Source organism: Delphinus delphis, chromosome 2 (assembly GCF_949987515.2).
Source record: "Delphinus delphis chromosome 2, mDelDel1.2, whole genome shotgun sequence".
NCBI classification, from domain to species: Eukaryota; Metazoa; Chordata; class Mammalia; order Artiodactyla; family Delphinidae; genus Delphinus; species Delphinus delphis.
Genome location: NC_082684.1, coordinates 76960942 through 76982805, shown reverse-complemented (window position 1 = coordinate 76982805; position 21864 = coordinate 76960942). Strand labels below are relative to the sequence as shown.

The window sequence follows — 21864 nt, the reverse complement described above, 5'->3', positions numbered from 1 at the left end:
AACTCCTCGCTGGGACGCACGCGCGCTACGTGCTCCCGCCTTTTGACTGCGCCGGCGATACTTGGGAGAGGGTTGATGACGTCAGCGTTCTGGCTCCATGGCAGCTCGGCGGCGGCGGGGGACAGGCGGCAGCCGGGCGCGAGGTTTGGAGTGCATTGTGGGGGGCAGAAGGTTGGGGGGCGGGAAATCGGAAAAGGAACGGTGCCCTCTGCTATAGCCCTTCCTACTTCCATCGCCGCCTGAACCAGCACTTGTCTTGGTACCGAACTTTGAAATTTTCTGTTCTCAAGAGCTTTTGGGATTACAGAACTGTGTATAACAGCTTGTTGACCTGTAACAACTAACTTAGTGCCAGCACTATCTTAAATACCTAATGTCATCCAGTTAAAAAAAATTAATTGTGCATCATTGTTTTATGTACCACTAAGCAAGGAGAAACGCTTCCAATTAAAACATTCACTACTTATAAGTCATCCGCGGTAAAATGCATCCCAGTTTCAGAGATAATAAAATGCAACTCTTAGAACTGACTTATGATGAGATATCATACCCTGTGTATTGTGTTCTTATGTGCATAGGTCCACCCCACAAATTCGGTACTGTGTTGTCTTCCTCTGGATTTATCAGTTGGGGCAACTGAGGTACTAAGAGATGAAATAACTTCCACGCGATTAAACAGATGAAAGAGACAGGGCTGGGCTCTAAGTTAGGCACAGACTCCAGAGCACTCTAGTAACCATTATCTCATACCACCTTAGGTAGTTTGAGGATAGATATTTGGGTGGTATTGGGGCACAAGTAAACGGAAGAGATAAGCAGGCTATGAGACTCGTGCCTCAGGCCATGAGCTCACAAGGACCTCAAGGCTCCATTTTGCTTTGTTTAGTTTTATGTGGCTAGAATAGCAATTCAGGAACTCACACTGTTTTCAAGAACAGTGGTGTGGCAGTTATTATTTCTTTGTAAATTTACAAAACCACCTCAATCTATTTCTTTAAAAAGATGTTTTTTCAAAGTAGCATCATATTCAGTGTGTACTCATTCTTTCTTTTGCTTCTTTGCCTATGCTTTTGCCCATTCTGTATCACTGAATGAAGCTGAAAGAGTTAATAATGGCAAAACAGCTACAGAAGACCCTCCACCTGCAAAGAAAATTCGAAAATGCCAGAAGATGAAAAAGGAGCCTGTGGCTGGAGGAAAGGCTGATAATGACAGGACGGAAAACAAGCAAGGTCAGCTCCTGGACATACATAGGCCAGGGAGCTCCTGGGCCAGCAAGCGGTCTCTGGGAGGGGTGAGGGTCGGGGGGTGGTATCTTGTTTTTTCAACTCTTATTTCTTCCTTTCTTGAAGATATAATTAACTTTCTATCTTTTGGGCATACCACAGGACTAAACTACTTTCTCAAAATCTTCAGTTTCCTGTATTTGAGATGAACTGAGACCTGGGCAGATCAGGAGTGCTTGGGAAGGGCAAAGTTAATTATGACAGGTTTCTGTCTAACCATGACAGATAATTTTGATTCCCAAAGAAGTAGATGTGGTACATATCTGTCTTTCCTCAGAGTCTTTAAAGACCTTGCTGTTAAAGGGCAAAGCTCCAGTGGACCCAGAGTGCACAGCCAAGGTGGGGAAGGTGAGAGACTCCCATTGATTTCTCAGGGAGCAGTTGTTCGTTTGTTATTGGGATTCCTGTCTGGAACATTGCTAGTATCCATTTTAGGAATGCTCTGCAAAATATTACTAGTGATTAACTCTCTCCAAGGCTGAGTGACAGCAGGGGTGGGGTTTGGGGGTAATCATCAGGGTGATTTTTGGCATGGTTAACTTCCGGAGTCGTCATCAGCTTTCCACACCTCATTCTCTTTCTCAGTTAGAAAATTGTATCATTATCAATGTTCTAATGAGAAACTGCCCTGGTATGTATGGCATGAGTTACTGATGAATGGGAAAAGGATTTGAAGAATACAGAAGAAAGGCTTCCTCTGGAACAGGTTTCCTTTAACTGAGTTAGACTGATCTGTATTTCTGTAATTACAAAAAGGCAACATGTTTTCATCATAGGAATGACAGTTTATGTGTAGAAGAACGTATTTTTGCATTTCTTTCCCTGGAAGATGCATGTTGGTAGAGTGGGAGAATACTACCTCGAGGCATAAGAAAATTTAGAGCCTCGCTTAGGATCTCATCAGGGCTGTGACTGTACAAATGTCACTTTTTTCCTTTTCTCTCTAGGCCCATGTATACTGTGAAGGAAATGATATCTATGATGTCATGCTAAATCAGGTAAGGGAAGAAACTATTTTATTTATGGGAATTTCTTCTTGATAATTATTGTTGACAGCGTCCCAGTGCCCAAATCTTTAATTCTGAAGTCCCTTATATTAGACCCTAGGGGTTCATACTCCCAAGTACTCAGCCCTAGTGCACTCTACCTGATTGATAGTGGAGTCCTCTATGAAAAGCAGATCTTTTAGCAGATTTTATGTCTTTTATTGAACCTATGAACCCTCTGTTCATATCATTTTGCACATTTTCTGATAGGTTGTTGGTCTTTTTTCTTATGGGCTTTGAGGAACTTTATATAATGTGGAGGATAGTCCTTTGTCTATAATATAAATTGCTTATATATTTTCCAAATTTGTCATTTGCCTTTTGATTTTCCTTATGGTATACTTTTTGCCCTTACTGAAGTTTTACATTTTTATGTAGTTAAATTTATTTTTTAAATTTACTTTTTATTGAGGTAACATGGGTTTATAACATTATATAAATTTCACATGTACAACATTAGATTTCTACTTCTATAAGCACCACAGGGTGCTCACCACCGAAAATTTAGTTCCCATTTGTCACCATACAGTTCTCTATGCTCATCAGAGATATGGGCCTCTAATTTTCTTTTTTGTGTTGTCCTTGTCTGATTTTGGTATCAGGGTAATGTTTTGTTTTGGGGGAGGTTTTTAAATTACTATTTCAGTCTCTTTACTAGGGTTTGGTCTATTCACATTTTCTATTTCTTTATGATTTAGTCTTGGAAGGTTGTATGATTCTAAGATTTGTCCATTTCTTCTAGGTTGTCCAGTTGTTGGCATATAGCTAGTCATAATATTCTTTTATAATCCTTTGTATTTCTGTGGTACTCATTGTTATTTCCCCTCTTTCGTTTCTGATTTTATTTATCAGAGCCTTATCTCTTTTTTTTTCTGAGTCTAGCTAAAAGTTTGTCAATTTTGTTTATCTTTTCAAAGAACCAGCTGTTAGTTTCATTGATCTTTACTATTGTCTTTTTAGTCTCTATTTCATTTATTCCTACTCTGATCTTTATTATTTCCTTCCTTCTGCTGACTTTGGGGCTTCCTTTGCTCTCTTTCTGGTTCCCTTAGGTGTGAGGTTAGATTGTTTATTCAGGATTTTTCTTGTTTCTTGAGGTAGGCCTGTATTGCTTTCAATTTCTCTTTTAATACCACTTTTGCTGCATCCCATAGATTTTGGTATGTCTTATTTTCATTTCATCTTTAGTATTTTTAATTTCTCCTTCGATTTCTTTGTTGACCCAATAGTTGTTCAGTAGCATGTTGTTCAGTCTCCACATATTGGTGGTTTTTCCGGCTTTCTTCTTGTAGTTGATTTCTACATTGTTGTAGTAGTTTCACGTGATCAGAAAAGATTTTTGATACGATTTCGGTCTTCTTATATTTATTGAGACCTGTTTTGTACCTCAACATATCAATATGATCTATTTTTGAGAAAGTTCCTTGTGCACTTGAGAAGAATGTGTATTCTGCTGCACTTAGATACAGTGTTCTGTACAAATCTGTCAAATCTGTCTGAGCTAATGTTTCATTTAAGGCTGCTGTTCCCTTATTAACTTTCTATCTGGATGATCTATCCATTGATGTAATTTGGGTGTTAAAAGTCCCCAACTATTATTATGTTGCTGTCAGTTTCTTCTTTTAGGTCTGTTAATAATTGCTTTACATATTTTGGTGCTCCTGAATTAGGTGTACATATATTGAAAAACTTCTCTTCTTAATGAATTGTCCCCTTTGTCATTATGTAATGTCCATCTTTGTCTCTTGTTACCTTTTTTCTTGAAGTCTATTTTGCCTGATATGAGTATTAATTATACCCGCTTTCTTTTGGCTGCCATTTGCTTGGAGTATCATCTTCTATCCCTTCACTTTGAGCCTGTTTGTCTTTAGAGCTGAGCTGAGTCTCCTGGAGGCAGCATATAGGTGGATCTTATTTTTTAATCCATCCAGCCACTCTGTGTCTTTTGTGGGGTTTTTTTGTTTGTTTTTAAATTAATTAATTTATTTTATTTTTTGGCCGCATTGGGTCTTCGTTGCTGCGCGCGGGCTTTCTCTAGTTGCAGCGAGTGGGGGGCTACTCTTTGTTGCAGTGCGCAGGCTTCTCATTGTGGTGGCTTCTCTTGTGGAGCATGGGCTCTAGGCATGTGGGCTTCAGTAGTTGTGGCATGCGGGCTCAGTAGTTGTGGCTCATGGGCTCTAGAGCGCAGGCTCAGTAGTTGTGGTGCACGGGCTTAGTTGCTCTGCAGCATGTGGGATCTTTCCGGACCAGGGCTCGAACCCGTGTCCCCTGCAGGCAGATTCTTAACCACTGCGCCACCAGGGAAGCCCCACTCTGTGTCTTCTGATTGGTGAAGTCAATACATTTACATTTAGGATGATTATTGATAGATGAAGACTTAGTATTGCCATTTCATCTTTTGTTTTCTGGTTGTTCTATATCTCCATTGTTTCTTTTTCCTTGTGTTTCTGTTTGCCAGTTTGGTTTGGTGGTTTTCTATGACGTCTTTCTCAGTTTCCTTTTTTTTAATGTTTAGTGGCTCTGCTCTAGATTTATGCTCTGTGGTTATCATGAGGTTTGTATAAACGTCTCGTAGATAAAATAGTCCTTTTTCCGCTGATAGCATCTTCATTTGACTATATGGCTTCCATCCTCTTCCTCTTCCCCTTTTATGTATTTGTTGTCTCAAATTATCCCTTTTTATGTTGTAAATTTGTTACCAAATTGAAGTAGCTATAGTTGTTTTTTCTGCTTTTTTTCCCTTTAACCTTTATGCTGTTTAAACCTATTCTGATAGAGTTGCAATTTTCTGATTCTGTTTATCACCTTACTCAAAGTTTTGTGTACCTTTGTCTTTTTCTTTCAAGTAGAAGAGCTCCTTTCAACATTTCTTGTAAAGTAGGTGTAGTGGTGATGAACTCTCAACTTTTGTTTGTTTGGTAAAGCCTTTTTTCTCCTTCATATCTGAATGATAACTTTGCTAGGTAGAGTATTCTTGGCTAACAGTTTTTATCTTTCAGTATTTTGAGAAAGTCATTCCACTCCTCTAGAGTTTCTTCTGAAAAATCTTCTGCTAGCCTAATGGGGATTCCTTTATAGGTGATCATACATTTTTCTCTGGCTGCCTTTAAAACTCTTCTTTTATCATCGACTTTTGACAGTCTTAATATAATGTGTCGTGGAGAAAACCTTTTTGTGTTGAGGGAATTAGATGCTCTCTTAGCTTCATGGAGTGGTCTATCAATTTTCTTGCCCAGGTTTGGGAAGTTCTCAGCTATTATTTCTTTCTGCTTGGTTCTTTTATAGTTTTAATCTCGTCAGAAAAGTATTCCTTCTGTTCATTAATTTTATTCCTGAGCTCATTGAACTGCCTTTCTGAGTTTTCTTTTAGCTCATTGAGCTTCTTCATGATAATTCTCTATCAGTTAGATCACAATATTATATTCTGTGACTTTAAGTTTGGTTTCTGGAAAATTGTCATTTTCTTTTCATGATACACTGTAATTGTGGTTTTTCATGGTGTTTGATGAGTTGTTCCTCTGCTAGTACGTCTGAAGTAGCAAACACCGCGCTCTTCTTTAGGTAAAGCTTTTTTTTAAATCTTGATTCTGAGGATTCAACAGGTTAGAAATTACAGGCCTTTCTTTTGCTTTCCAGTAGGTGGCGATGTAACACAAGTTTTTGGTTTCTCATCGGACCTGCCTCTAGTTACATTTGATAGCACTTTCCACCCTCCACCACCTCTGTCAGGGGTCACCCGGTGCCCTCCTTATCACTGTTGTGCCTCCAAGGTCATTGGTGCTTTGCTGCTGCTGCTGTCACTGGCGTCACTACCTGGGGCACCAGGATGGCAGGAGCCTCCGTTCATCTGGGATCTCCTAAGTCACAGGAAAAGGCGCGGGGAGCTGGGTCGCCAGTGCCTCTGAGTTGTCTGGTATTGTTGTGTTCAGCCGGGAGCTGCCACTGAGGGTGAAGGTGCAGGGGCCAGAGTCACGGGCCCTCCATGGCTCCCCTGTCACTGCTGCCCAGTTACCTGTGGCTGCCAGCACCACTGCAGCCAGGATGCCAGAGTCCTGTGCACCGCCTCACCTGCTGCTGCCAGGTTCTCTGGGGGAACGGAATCGCAGGCACCGCCTCCACTGTTGCCCTGGTTCCACCTCCTCTATGTGTCCCAGTCCACCCACCTTTAGATGTACAGATGTGTGGAATTCTCTGGCACCCTGGAGTGTAAGACAGAGGCACCTTTGTTGAGTTGTGGATTTTTTTACTGGTTGTAGATTGAAGGGGAGAGATGAAGGGAGCATCTTTTCTCCACCATGATGCTGATATCCAATTTTTTTCTTTTTAATCTTTTTTCTCTTTGTTTATTTTTGTTGTTTTAGGTAGATACTACACATGCCTGGTTAATGTATTTCCTGAATATGTCTTCATATTTGACTTGATTGATCTATCATATATACTTTTAACAGCTACCTAGTATTCTTTTATTACCACTTTTTTCAGTTAAAATATCATGAGCAGATAGAAAAGATCCTAAGGCCCCTTTTTGTTCTACCATCTGCGACTTTATAATGTGAGCAGACAGGAGGTAGGAACAGGAAACACACTTAACAAAGAAGACTGCATTGATGACCAGGGCTTGGCCTTACAGCACAAGCTGCTGTTCCTTATCATGGACTGCTCACTCTCTTCACTCAGAGTAAGTTACTCACAGGATACCGCTTTTTAGATACTAGTCACATTTTCTCTGAATGTCTCCAGCTCAGGTCACGTTAGGTACGGGGCAGACGTGGCAGTGGTTTCTGCCTGTCCTCCCTCCCCTCCTAACATCCTGCTCTCAGCTCATTGTCAGATTGCTGCAGCTGACAAACCAAAGCAGTAAGTGGAACTATTGAAGAATAAGTTGTCTAAACAAACAAGCATAATAGTTACAGATCTTTGGGGCATCAAAATTGTTTTCACTTGGAAAATAATTATTGGGAATGGATTGGGAGCTGGAAAATACATGCGGCCTCGGAACCATCTATGGAGGGAAGTGATGATATTTGAGGTTGGGTAGAGGTTTTAGGAAGCGTCCAGCCTTTAATTCTAGGAACTCAAAGTTTAATATAGAAACCCTTTTCTTCCTTTCTTATATCCTTACTCTTACATGAACCTGATTTTCTTGTCCCTTGCTGTCCTTTCCTCATGGCAATTACTGGTACCTGTGACCAAGGAAGAGTCATTAGTTTATGTAGCTTTCATTTGCAAACTTCTGTCCTTTTATGTTCATATTTCTATCATCGTAGACCAATCTCCAGTTCAACAACAACAAGTATTATCTGATCCAGCTGTTAGAAGATGATGCACAGAGGAACTTCTGTGTTTGGATGAGATGGGGCCGAGGTAATGACTTTTATTGTGGATTTTATGAATTATTATTCAGAAAGCCAAAAGCAACTAAGTGAGTAGCCAAAGGATCCTCTGGGTTTAAATTGGTGAAGTAGAGTTTCTATAACCTGTCAGAGGCTTAGGAATCAAACTGTGCTGCTTGAAATTGGGGAGTGGCCAGCATCCTCATTTGCAAGTTCCCATCGGAAAAACTACTAGCAGCCTGTTGAGGCTGAGAACTCTCCTGCAGTTGGGCTGCTAGTGCTGTTCAGAGGCAACAGGATCAGTTCCCTAAGCCCTTTCACCTTTTCCTTCTTCCTTCCTGCCCATTTGTCAGATGCTAAGTGGAGAAACCTTAGAGAGCTGGCTTGTTGCTATCAGAGAACTGTTCTTGGGTTGGGGGGCAGAGAACCATCTTACACGTGGCATTTACTTTGCAGTTGGAAAAATGGGGCAGCACAGCTTGGTGGCTTGTTCTGGGGACCTCAACAAGGCCAAGGAAATCTTTCAAAAGAAGTGAGTGCTAAGAAATGAGTACAAAAAAATACCCTTCTTCTTCTTGGATATCTCTTCTTTAAGAATTTTATAGTAAGTGTGATTTGGCCTAAATGATAATGTCTTTCCACTGTGACACTGTATGATCGGAACACCAAATTACATCCTTAGTTAGTGATTAAATCACCTGGAACTGTGAAATTGACTAAAAAGAGAAGAAGCTAATATATTCAGCACATGACCAACAATTTAGGAAATTTGGGAAAAATGAGATGAGACTATTCAGCTACAGTTTGAAAAATTATTTTACTATGATATGAAAAACTTTCTGGAGTCTCTGGGAATGTTTCTTTCAGAGAAAAGGATTGTATAGGGATCTTTTGTCTTAAATCTCAATGACTTTTGTGATGTTTGGGGCCTTTGGGAAGCTCAGGCGTCTTTTCCCATTTTTTTTGTTCCCTTTGTCTCTAGAGCTTTTCTGTCCATTCAGGGTCCTAATTCAGAATCCAGATTTATGGAAAATTGATGTCGCAGGAAATAAAAAGTTTGAAGATGTTCTTAGGAAATAACTGTAAGCCCATCCCTAGTAGTAGACCCTTGTTTGTAAGATTTTCTCACCACCTTGAACTTTACAGATTCCTTGACAAAACAAAAAATAATTGGGAGGATCGTGAGAAGTTTGAGAAGGTGCCTGGAAAATATGATATGCTACAAATGGACTATACCACCAATACTCAGGTAAACTCTGACTATACGTTTAGGGAAGAACTGTTTCCTCTTAACCAGGGTGAAGTCTAGCAGAGTGACTTAGATGAGGTCCTAGTCTCTGTTATTTACTAAGGTTCTTATAAAATCTTAGGTCCTGTTTCCAGAAGTTTAATATTATGAGTCAAGAGAGGAGTAATCAATAGTCAAACTGATAAAACTACATTTAAAGTTGCCTTCACTTCTAGTTATATACCACAGTTTAAAAAAAAAAAATTTAATTTTGAATGCTGAGTTATAACCAGGATGCTAAAAGGATCTATCCTGAAAACTGTCACATATCTGAAAAATGAAAAACCAGTCTTTTTAAGGTGAGAAGATTTGAGATCCAATAGCTTCTTTACATACTTAATGACATCATATTTGGAGGGCCTTTTAGACTTACTCTGAGTGTTTAACTATGGGAAGCAGAAGTAGGACTAGAAGGTGGAAGTCACACTGAGTACAACTAGGTTAATAATGGAACAGGCCTGTGTTCAAGCAGAGGCCGATGTTGACCTGGCAGGAATATTGTAGAGCCAGTCCTTGCAGGGAGCGTAAAATAGATCCTTTCAGATTTTATGACTTTTTTTTTGCTGTAGAGTGAAGAGGAAACAAATAAAGGTGAATCTCTCAAATCCCAGTTGAAACCAGAGTCACAGCTAGATCTTCGTGTACAGGAGCTGATAAAGTTGATCTGTAATGTCCAGGCCATGGAAGAGATGATGGTAGAAATGAAATATGATACCAAGAAAGCCCCACTTGGTAGGACTTCCGATTCGATCACTTCATACTCTAGTTCCTTTACCAGGATATTTTATCACCATCATGATTTAAAGCTTGCTGATATTACTGAACAAAGAAAGAGAGATTTGGGGTGAGAGGTTGCGTGGGGGGAGGAAGAACAATTTTGAAAGTTGAAAGGTGAGAGTCTTTGTTGGGCAGGGACACAAATACAGTTGACAGGCTTGGGACCCTAGTTGTGGAGTCTGATCTCTGGCTGGGTCTGCAGGGAAGCTGACAGTGGCACAAATCAAGGCAGGTTACCAGTCTCTTAAGAAGATTGAGGATTGTATTCGGGCTGGCCAGCATGGACGAGCTCTCATGGAAGCATGCAATGAATTCTACACCAGAATACCACATGACTTTGGGTAAGGCCTGTGCTGTTACTTCACTTTGGTCTTCTGCCCAGCCATATCCCCTACATCACTCAGCAGCAACTATAATCTTTTTAATTTTTCATTTCTAAGGAAATGATCATCTTGAATAGCTGTAGAGCGAAAATGATTTATAGATAGCCTATTTAATCAGCTTATGAGTATGGGATGTGATCTCCTGGCCTGATTACAACCATATTCTCTGACAAAGTGGAAGTTACCAACTCAAGAGAGAGTGGGGTCTAGCTATCCAACCAGCATGTAAAACACCTTCAGGCCTATCACCCTGTTTCCTATTCTTTAAGGTGACAGTAACACACTAACACCATTTCTGTGAACTCAAAGGATATTAAGTATATAAAATACATTTTATCTTTGTTGATTCTGCATTCTGGTGCTTCCTTTATTTTTATTCCTCTATTGCTTTATAGAAGCCTGTGACCTAGAAATAACCCCGAGTGGTCAATAGGTATATTTCTGCCTCAAGATAGGACTTCATCCAAACTATTCCTTATTGATGTCAATACATCTTATTTTTATTTTATTTTTTTAATTTAATTTAATTTTTTTTTTGGTACGCGGGCCTCTCACTGTTGTGGCCTCTCCCGTTGTGGAGCACAGGCTCCGGACGCGCAGGCTCAGCGGCCATGGCTCACGGGCCCAGCCGCTTCGCGGCATGTGGGATCTTCCCGGACTGGGGCACGAACCTGTGTCCCCTGCATCGGCAGGCGGACTCTCAACCATTGTGCCACCAGGGAAGCCCCATCTTATTTTTAAAAAGTTCCCATAAAAAGGAATTTTAACTCTAGTCCCAAATGTCAAAATCTATATAGTTTGTTCATTTTATCCTACTCAGAGTATATGCATAATATCTCTTTATACATTTGGAAGTTAAAATCTCTTACAGATCTCTATCAAATGGAAGACCCCAGTTTCTTATACCTATTTTCTAAAGGACCTATCTTTAGTCTGTTATTTTTAGTCATGTGCCTTTTGGCCACACATCAGAGAACTAATTATTGGTTATATCTCTGTCCTAGACTCCGTACCCCTCCATTAATCCGGACAGAGAAAGAGTTGTCAGACAAAGTACAGCTACTAGAGGTGAGATATGTGTGGATTGGGAAGTATTACATCTCTTGCCCCAGGTTCCTCCCACACTGATTTTCTGTCTCATCTTGTCAGGCTTTGGGAGACATTGAAATTGCCATTAAACTGGTGAGGACAGAACTGCAGAGCCCAGAACACCCACTGGACCAACACTATAGAAAACTACATTGTGCTTTGCACCCTTTAGACCACGAGAGTTATGAGTTCAAAGTAAGAAAAATGATCATTTATTTTCATAACAAAATAAATGATCCACCCTTCCCCATCCCCCTGTTCTCTGACTACTTCTGGTTAAGAGAAAACTTGAGGGCAGAACTTCTATTTACTAGGAATTGGGAAGGTAGGGCTCTTTCTAGCTGCCCTTGTGAGACCATTTGGGCCATTTACACCAGAAGCCCTGAGGTTCTTCAGCTCACCATGGTCTCTTATAGAGTCCGCATCAGCCATTTCTTTCATTCTTCTTCACAGGTGATTTCCCAGTACCTGCAGTCTACGCATGCTCCCACACACAGTGACTATACCATGACCTTGCTGGATGTATTTGAAGTAGAGAAGGAGGGTGAGAAAGAAGCCTTCAGAGAGGACCTTCATAACAGGTCTCCATTTAGCTTTGGGTTTGGGAAGACATTCCCTTGCCTGAAGCGCAGTTATGGAACTTATAGAGAAGGACAGCAGAGACAGCTGTTGGTGTTTTTTTATGCTTATGGCCTGTGTTTGCAGGAGAGCAAGAGAGAGTACAATAATATTGGCTTTTCCTTAGGATGCTGCTATGGCATGGTTCCAGGCTGAGTAACTGGGTGGGAATCCTGAGCCACGGGCTTCGAATCGCCCCACCTGAGGCTCCCATCACAGGTTACATGGTGAGTAGAAATTGAACCCTGGAGGTAGGTACAAGGGAAGAGAATACAATTTTCTCAGTCCTTCCCTCCCCCCTTTCTTTTTTTTCCTAGATTAGGATTAGGTGGTGACCTGGCATTGACTATGACCTTCCTTTCTTAAATTCCTAAGGATATCCCTCCTTTCTCCCCAGCAAGCAGAGATTCGTTGATGCTTCTGCCTTCTCTTGGAACAGAATTGTGAGGGGAAATGGAGAAGGGTCTATATTGTATTTAAGATAATAGAACACAGGGTCAGTGGTATGAGCCTCCCTTCTAACACAATGGGTTAGGCAGTTGACCTTGTTTTTTTTTATTTATATGTTTCAGTTTGGAAAAGGAATCTACTTTGCTGACATGTCTTCCAAGAGTGCCAATTACTGCTTTGCCACTCGCCTAAAGGATACTGGACTGCTGCTCCTGTCAGAGGTAAGGCAGGAACACATCCGTGATTTCTAGTTTATTATTAGTTCCTATTTTTCCAGAGAGAAAAGTTCAGCCACAGAACCAAGAGGTTCACCTGGGAGAACCTGAGAGGGAAGCCAAGTGCAATTTCCACTGCATTCGATTCTGCTGGAGTAGGAGAAGAAAGAACTGATGGAGTTTTCTGTTTGGCTTTAGAGCCATTCATTTCAGTAGGATGTGGTCATTTAAAGATCCTTTTCTTTGCAGGTAGCTCTAGGTCAGTGTAATGAGCTACTAGGGGCCAATCCAGAGGCAGAAGGATTACTTCAGGGCAAACACAGCACCAAGGGGCTAGGCAAGATGGCTCCCAGTCCTACGTGCGCCATCACCTTGTAAGTACTCAGAGCCTGGAGGGTCAGAAAACTCCTTTTGGCCAGATAAGACTCTCTACTTTCTCTATTCAAACTTCTGAACCAGAGGCAGATGTTGACACACATTCTTCCATTTGGCAGGAATGGGAGTACAGTGCCCTTAGGACCAGCAAGTGACACAGGAATTCTGAATCCAGAGGGTTATACCCTCAACTACAACGAATTTATTGTCTATAACCCCAACCAGGTCCATATGCGATACCTTCTAAAGGTTCGATTTAATTTCCTGCAGCTGTGGTGAATGTTGATATTAAACAAACCAGAGAAAATATGATCTTCAAGCAAGAAAACAGGCAACGTTGTACTTTCGATTTTCTCATATTTTCTGTAATAAAGACGGTACAAATCTTCCACTGGCTTCTTCGGGCTTTACTTCTGCAAGCACATATTTCTTCTGATGTTAGTGTATCTTTATTTCCAGGACAGAAAATACAGCTTCTCTGCATATGCCACAGCTAGCTGCAGTTACTCAGGATCCTGTTCTGTTCTTTCACAGCAGAATAGCCTCTGTGCATTGAGGGAGACTAATGGAGGTTAATGTTTTTCTCCATTTAATATAGTTTTTCTGCAAACTGGAGTTTGTTGGGTAGTATTATAGGAAGGGTAGAGGCAGCAAAGACTGAATTGTTTCCCATACAAATCTTCTCACTTGCCTTTTTCCCCTGTTTACCACCTGCTGACCAGGTCTCCCACCACTTAGCATCCTAGGTCTCAGCAGATGTCCAAAATTTTGGGTAGCACTTGGAGGACTGTCACTAAGCCTAAATATATCTCAGGGAGGAAGGGAGAGGAGAATGATTTAACGTACCCCACTCCATCTAAGAAGTACTGAAGTCTAAAACAGATCCAGAGACTTCTTGACTATTTGTAAACACATGCAACACAGATAAACACACACATACAACATACTTCCTTAGTAACAATGAAGGTTATTTAAATGAAAACAATAGTTTGTAACTTTTTAGAGACCAGATTACCAATATCTATCAAAAATTTTAAATGTACACACCCTTTGACCTAAAAATTACAGATGTACATGTTTACATAGATGATGTCACTGCAGAATTGTTATATGCAAAAAAAACCCATAAATAAGGAACTAGTTAAATATATTCTCTCATTGAAATAGTATGCTGCTGTTAAAACTAGACTATACACTTCAAAAAAATGTAAGAGAAGGGAATACTTCCCAACTCATTTATAAGGCAGCATAAAACTAAACCCAGATAAAGATATCACAAGAAAATTATAGACCAGTATCCTGTAAGAATGTAGATACAGGTGCAGTGGTTAATAATCCACCTGCCAATGCAGGAGTCACAGGTTCAAGCCCTGGTCCAGGAAGATCCCATACGCTGCAGGGCAACTAAGCCCGTGAGCCACAACTGCTGAGCCCGTGTGCCGCAACTACTGAAGCCCACGCGCCTAGAGCCCATGCTTCGCAACAAGAAGCCACTGCCATGAGAAGCCTGCGCACTACAACGAAGAGCAGCCCCTGCTCGCCACAACTAGAGAAAGCCCGCGTGCAGCAATGAAGGCCCAACACAGCCAAAAATAAATACATTTATTAAAAAAAAAAAAAGAATGTAGATACAGGGACTTCCCTGGTGATCGAGTAGTCAAGAATCCACCTTCCAATGCAGGGGACATGGGTTCGATCCCTGGGTGAGGAACTAAGATCCCGCATGCTGCGGGGCAACTAAACCTGTGTGCCACAACTAGAGAGCCTGAACGCCGCAACTACTGAGCCCGTGCACTCTGGAGCTCGTGCGCCACAACTAGAGAAGCCCGCATGCTGCAACTAGAGAGAGAAGCCCACAATGAAGAGCCCACATGCTGCAATGAAGACCCAGCTCAGCAAAAAAAAAAGAATGTAGATACAAAAATAAAATACTATCAAGCCTAAACCAGCAAACCATAAAAAAGGATTATACAGCATGACCAAATGAGATTTATTGCAGAAATGCAAGGTTGGTTCAACATACGAAAATCAACCAAAATTGATGGTTGTGACTTTTGCCAAATGTAGGGCAAAAGTCACATGACCATCTCATTAGATGCAGAAAAAGCAATTGGCAAAATTCAACACCCTTTCACGATAAACATTCAACAAACTAAGAATGGAAAGGACCTTCTTCAACCTAATAAAGGATGTCTATGAAAAACCGCAAAAAGACTGAAAGTTTTTCCCCAAAGATCAGGAACAAGACCAGGATATCTGCTCTCACCACTTCCATTCAGCATTGTACTGGATTCTGGGCACAGTAATTAGATAAGGAATAGAGGGGAAAAGACATCCATATTGAAAAGGAAGAGGAAAAACTATATTGGCAGATTACATGATCTAATATATATATAGATTAGATTACATGATGTAATATATATATATAGATTAGATTACATGATCTAATATATATATATTAGATTACATGATCTAATACATACATATTAGATTACATGATCTAATATATATATAAAGCCCTAAACAATACATACAAAAGGAAATTAGAGATAATAAGTTCAACAAGGTTGTGGGATACAAGATCAATATACAAAAATCAGTTGTATTTCTATACACTAGCAATGAATAGTCTGAAAAGGAAATTAAAATCCCTTTATAATAGCATCAAAAAAAATTAGTAGATTTAAATCACAAAACTTGTACACTGAAAATGACAATACATTATTGAAAGAAATTTAAGAAGACCCAAATAGATGGAAATACACTGTGTTCATGGATTGGAAAATTTAATATATCTAAGATGGCAATACTCCCCAAAGTGATCTACAGATTCAGCGCAATTCTGGTCAAAATTCCAATAGCCTTTTTGCACAAGTGAACAAGACAAACCTAAAATTCATATGAGATTGCAAAGTGATCTTGAATAGCCAAAACAATCTTGAAAAAGTTGGAGGACTCACACTTTCTGATTTCAAAACTTACTACAAAGCTGTAGTAATCAAGAAAGTGTGGTACTGGCATAAAGATGATATATAGATCAATAAAATTGGAGAGTTGTGAAATAAATACATGTATCTATGGTCAACTGATTTTCAACGAGGATGCCAGGACTACTAAAAGGGGGAAAGAATAGTTTTTTCAATAAATGGTGTCAAGACAACTTGGATATCCACATGCAAAGTAATCAATTTGGAATACTACCTCACACTATATGCAAAAATTAACTCAAAGTGTGTCAAAGACTTAAATGTAAGAGCTAAAACTATAAAACTTTTAGAAAACACAGATGGAAATCTTGTGACCTTGGCAATAGTTTCTGAGCTATGACACCAACAGCACAATCAACCAAAGAAAATAATAGTGTTCATCAAAATTTGAAACTTTTGTTAATCAAAGGACACTATCGGGACTTCCCTGGTGGTCCAGTGGTAAAGAATCCACCTTCCAATGCAGGGGACACGGGTTCGAACCTTGGTCGGGGAACTAAGATCCCACAGGCTGCAGGGCAACTAAGCCCACATGCCACAACTACTGAGCCCATGCTCCTCAACTGGAGAGCCCACGTGCTGCAAACTACAGAGCCCACGCACTCTGGAACCAGTGTGCCACAACTAGAGAGAGAAAACCTGCACACCACAACTAGAGAGAAGCCCGTGCGCTGAAACAAAGAGGCCACATGATGCAACAAAATACTCCACGTGCCGCAACGAAGACCCAATGCAGCCAAAATAATAATTAATTAATTATAAATAAATAAATAGATATACTAGGGGAAGAAAAAAAAGGACACTATCAAGAAAGTGAAAAGGCAACCTATAGAATGGGAGAAAATATTTGCAAATCATAACATGATGAGGATCCAGTATCCAGAATATATAAAGAACTCTTACAATTCAACAATAAAAAGATAAATAGGGGCTTCCCTGATGGCGCAGTGGTTAAGAATCCACCTGCCAAAAAAAAAAAAAAAAGAATCCACCTGCCAATGCACGGGACATGGGTTTGAGCCCCGGTCCGGGAAGATCCCACATGCCGTGGAGCAACTAAGCCTGTGCGCCACAAGTACTGAGCCTGCACTCGAGCCCACGAGCCACAACTACTGAGCCAATGTACCACAACTACTGAAGCCCGTGTGCCTAGAGCCCATGCTCCGCAACGAGAAGCCACCGCAATGAGAAGCCCGTGTACTGCAACGAAGAGTAGCCCCCGCTCGCCACAACTAGAGAAAGCCCACGTGCGGCAACAAAGACCCAACGTAGCCAAAAAAATAAATAAATAATAAATTTATTTACAAAAAGATAAATAACCCAGTTAAAAACCAACCAAAGAATCTGAATAGAAATTTCTCCAAAGAAATACAAATGTCCAATAATAAGCACATGAAAAGATGTTCAACATCATTATATATTAAAGAAACAAATCAAAATCACAAGATACCACTTGACAAACACTAGCAGGGCTGCAATTAAAAAGACCAAAAATAACAAGTAGTGGTGAAAATGTGGACGAATTAGAAACCTCTCATGTTACTGGTGAGAATGTAAAATGGCTCAGCTTCTTTGGAGAATAGTTTGGCAGTTCCTCAGATAGTTAAAACATATAGTTACCATGTGACCTACTAATCCTGATCTTAGGTATGTAAAGAGAATTGAAAAGAAATGTTTACACAAAAACTTGTACGTTGACTGTTGATAGCAACACAATAATAGCCAAAAAGTGGAAACAACCAGAATTTCTATCAATTGATGAATGGATGAACACAATATGGTGTATCTATACAATGGAATATTATTGTATTATTTATTGTTATATTGTATTATTATTATAAAATGGAATAAAGTATTGATACATGCTACAAAATGGATAAACCTTGAAAACATGCTAAGTGAAAGCCACACAAAAGGCCACATATTGTATGATTCCATTTATATAAAATGTCTTGAATAGGCAAAGCCATAGAGATGAAAAGTAGATTAGCAATTGCCAGTGGCTGGAGGAAGGGGTGAGAGGGGAGTGATTCGGTACAATGTTTCTTTGGAGGTAATAAAAATGTTCTGGAGTTAATGGTGATAGTTGCAGTGTTGGAATATACTAAAAACCACTGAATTATAGGGTGAAAAACAGGACTCCCCTAACACCACTAGTCCAGTGCTTAAGACTCCGGGGAAGGGGGAACGGGTTTGATCCCTGGTCAGGGAACTAAGATCCCGCATGCTGTGCAGTGTAGCCAGAAAAAAAAAAAAAAAAAAAAAGGTGAAAATGAATTATATCTCAATTAAAAATGCTATACTAAATTTTTGTGATATATATTTTTCCTTTAAAAATAGTGGCCAAAAAAGTTGCATTGAAATATACATACTATGTAGTTTAAGTAATAAAATGCAATAGGCTCCCAAAAAGTAAAATAGATATTCATGAGTCCATACTGATATGTGAATGACTCAATATATAAATAAGTGGGGAAGAGGGGATAAACATTCCTTTTAGAATTTCAATTAATATAGAAGGGCTGAGGGAAATAGAAAATCATCATTAGAAAATCACAGTCATAATTGCTCAGGCAAGATTGATGCATGAATATTAAAAAGTCAGTGAAAACAGAATATTTGCATAGTCTAAAAACACTTACCTCAAAATTTATTGATTTTGTGGTGATTACCACAAATTCTTTGATATATCTCCCTCTTAGAGGCTTAATCCCCTTCCCCTTGAGTGTGAGCTAGACTTAATGACTTGCTTCTAACAAACAATATGGAGAAGGTACAGTAAGAAAAACCTGGCAAACATCGCGTCAACCTTACAAGTGATCAAGGTTAACACCACTATGTTGTTGATATCATGTTGATATCATGTTGATATCATTGCTTTTGATATGATGTAACAAGAAGGGCACATCATCTCTTGTATTCTTCCTTTAAATTCATAATTTCAGTCTGTTCATGAGAAGACAGCAGACAAAGCCAAACTGAGGGATATTCTACAAAACACCTGACCAGAAATCTCCAAGAATGTCAAGACTATGGAAAGTCTGAGACAGGGTCACAGCTGAAGGATTAGACTAAGGCGCCATAATGACTAAATGCAATGTGGTATTCTGGATTGGACCTGGAACAAAATGAAGATACTAGTGGAAAAACTGAGGAAATCGAATCACATATGTAGTTAATAATATTGTATCAATGTTAATTTTTTGGTTATGTAAGATGTTAACACTAGAGGAAGCTGGGTGAAGAAGGGTATGTGGGAATATTCTGTGTAAATCTTAACTGATCTTTTTTAAAAAAGGACTAAGAGCCATTCTACTGGAAAAGCATCAACACAGGTTCTTTGAGGGTATAACTGTGTATCTGGTTCCTAGTTCTTCCAGATACATGGTAGGATGACACTTCCCTCCCCTTTGACAATAGGCAGAGCCGTGTGACTTGCTTTGCTCACATATATAAAATATGAGTGGAAGTGATGTGTTTTATTTCCAGGTAGATATAGAGCCAACAAGTGGGGTTTTTTTCTTTTTTAAAAATTCTATCAGTTCCCCATATATATATTTTTAACTGAAAAATTGAGTCCAGATTTCATCTGACTGATTAAATATATACCAATAACCAAGACATTTTTGAGAAAGAATAACAAGGTGATACTTGCACTAGTGGATAAGGAGAAGAACAGTCAAGCACTTCCTGAACATTTACCATGTAAGTGTCAACTACTGTTCTAAGTGTTTCACATGTTTTAACTCATTTAATCCTCACAACATCCCTAAAAAATAGGCAATATTATTATGCCTATTTTACAGATGGGGAAAGGGAAGCAATCTTGTTAAAACAAATTTCTGACCTGTCATGGAACAATACTTTCGTAAAATATAATAAAAATGAAGTACCAGGAAAATGAACCATCAAGAATTTGTGGAACAGCACTGGTCCACAAACCAAACTTTGTTTTTGTGTCGTGGCCTCTCCCGTTGCGGAGCACAGGCTCCGGACACGCAGGCTCAGCGGCCATGGCTCACGGGCCCCGCCGCTCCGCGGCATGTGGGATCTTCCCGGACCGGGGCACAAACCCACGTCCCCTGCATCGGCAGGCGGGCTCTCAACCACTGCGCCACCAGGGAAGCCCACAAGCCAAGCTTTGAATAGATATGTTCTAGATTTCAAAAACAAATTGTGGTGAGAGTTCCCCGATGGCCGAGTGGTTAGGATTCTGGGCTCTCACTGCTGTGGCCCAGGTTCATTCCCTGGTCAGGGAACTGAGATCCTGCAAGCCGCACGGCACGGCCAAAACAAACAAACAAAAAAACCCAAACTGCACAGATGTGTAAAAACAGATGTTAAAAACTGACACATGAAAAAGGTGCTTCTGTGGGTTGAAGAAGACTGTTCCAATGTCCTATGATCCTATAATCCAGTGACTATAATTGAACTCATCCAGGCACTGGGAGACACTGAAATTGTTTAACGATAAGAACTCAGAAAATATTTAACGTAAAACCTAAACTGATTTTCCCTTCAACTCCCTTGGGGACATATTTACTGTTACCTAGAACCTGTTGTTCACTCATAGCAATTATATCTCCAAGATAAGAAAGATCACACCCTTCAGGTGGACCTGGTAAACAGAGCTGAGTCTACTGAGCAAGGTATGCTTTACTTTCTCCAGCCCCACTCCTCCATCCTCAGCTGGGGTGCCTTTGTAGAATTTTTAGAGCATGGAAGACAGACATCTAGGGCTTCCTCCTTCCTTGGCCCATGCTTTCAGGGGAACGATTGAACCCAGTGACTTCCAGGATGATGCTGTACCATGGTTCTCTGTAGCGTTTCTGGGTAGTAGTATGAATCATAAGTTTCAAATTACCTTAACCTGGACTTCTAGTCACAAGGTTCATGTAGAGCAGGTAGTCTAGAAGGTATATTTAGAGCCCTGCATGAGGCATGGGATAAAAGACAGAAGCATGACCTACGATTAAAACTTATCAGCTGATGGCATTCCTTATGTCTTTATCCTCAGGCTGAGAGAGAATATGAGGCATTGGTAGAAATAAGATAAAGTCCTTCAGGTGATTTCTCCACATAAAATCTGGAATCAGGGCAAAGTAAGAATGAAACTGAGTACCCCTCAACTCCCTAAATCCAGAAAACTCTAGACCAGAGTGCAGTGATATGTCTCTGAGAGAACCCTACCAACCCAGGATAAAATCCTGTAATAGCTCTGGCTTATCATACACAAGTCCTTGACTTCTTAGACACCGAAGACCCTTAACCCTTCCTTAACCCTTAGAAAGAAAGGGCCTCAGGGAACTTCCTCTCCCATAAAACAGACTTATAGGAAAATAAGAGGGTCACAGTTTACTTAAGAGGGTCACAGTCCACAGCAAGTCCATGTGTAGGCATTGTTCCACCTTTCAACTCATTTTATCTTTATGAACTTCAATTTGAGAGAGACCCCCTTTTGTGATCTCCTCCAAGAATGCAAATTACTCTACTGACTAATGCTTCCAAGTCAAGTGGCTGCCGCTTGCCCTGTCAGAGGCTGTGAAAGCCAGAAGACATGTTCTGCTCTCAGAGCCCTGGCTTCTCACCTCTCACCTGGGCAGCTGGCTCTGAGTAGATGGGGCTGCTTCTGTGACAGGAACCTAGCGTTGTCCTGGTTCTATCCCAGTTCTTTCCAAATACCCTGAACCAGGGCCCAAGTGACTCATTCTTCCTTCTCTTCCTCTTCCTTGAACAAGTGAGAGGTCTTCAGATTTCTGTTCAAACTAAGTGCTGGTCAACATCACTTTCATTCCTCCTCCTGGTAGGAGTCATACCTTACGGTCCTGGGGCCAGAAAATGACACAAGAATTCTAAAGCATAATTTCAAAGAATACTAAAGATCTGGTTCACTTTCTTGCAGTTCTGGTAAGGATTAATGTTAAATCAGAAAAGAAACATAAGAACATTCATATTCTTCCCTTTTGGTCCAAATCCACATTAAGAACACAGGCAGGACTGCATGTGAGATTTTCCCA

General features: G+C 40.3%; 1 protein-coding gene across 2 annotated transcripts; it reads left to right on the top strand.

The window, feature by feature from the left end:
- Positions 1-54: 54 nt before the first annotated feature.
- On the top strand, positions 55-13266 carry PARP2 (poly(ADP-ribose) polymerase 2). 2 transcript variants are annotated; one of them, XM_060004931.1, is made up of 16 exons: positions 55-143; positions 1098-1232; positions 1564-1634; positions 2234-2284; positions 7600-7696; positions 8122-8197; positions 8812-8914; positions 9523-9685; positions 9933-10071; positions 11118-11181; positions 11263-11397; positions 11656-11783; positions 11948-12047; positions 12393-12491; positions 12735-12859; positions 12980-13266. In XM_060004931.1, exons 1-16 carry the CDS (start codon positions 98-100, stop codon positions 13137-13139), a joined length of 1692 nt encoding a protein of 563 aa, XP_059860914.1. In that variant the 5' UTR covers positions 55-97; the 3' UTR covers positions 13140-13266. The 2 variants fall into 2 exon arrangements, with proteins under 2 accessions (XP_059860914.1, XP_059860915.1); XM_060004932.1 differs by lacking the exon at positions 55-143 and adding an exon at positions 622-641.
- Positions 13267-21864: the final 8598 nt, after the last annotated feature.

Excerpts from the sequence above, each read along its gene's own strand:
- PARP2 (XM_060004931.1), top strand. The coding sequence starts at position 98 with ATGGCAGCTCGGCGGCGGCGGGGGACAGGCGGCAGCCGGGCGCGAG. Across the intron at positions 1,635-2,233 it reads GCACAGCCAAGGTGGGGAAG|GCCCATGTATACTGTGAAGG; the intron begins GTGAGAGACTCC and ends TTTTCTCTCTAG. Across the intron at positions 11,182-11,262 it reads ACAAAGTACAGCTACTAGAG|GCTTTGGGAGACATTGAAAT; the intron begins GTGAGATATGTG and ends TCATCTTGTCAG.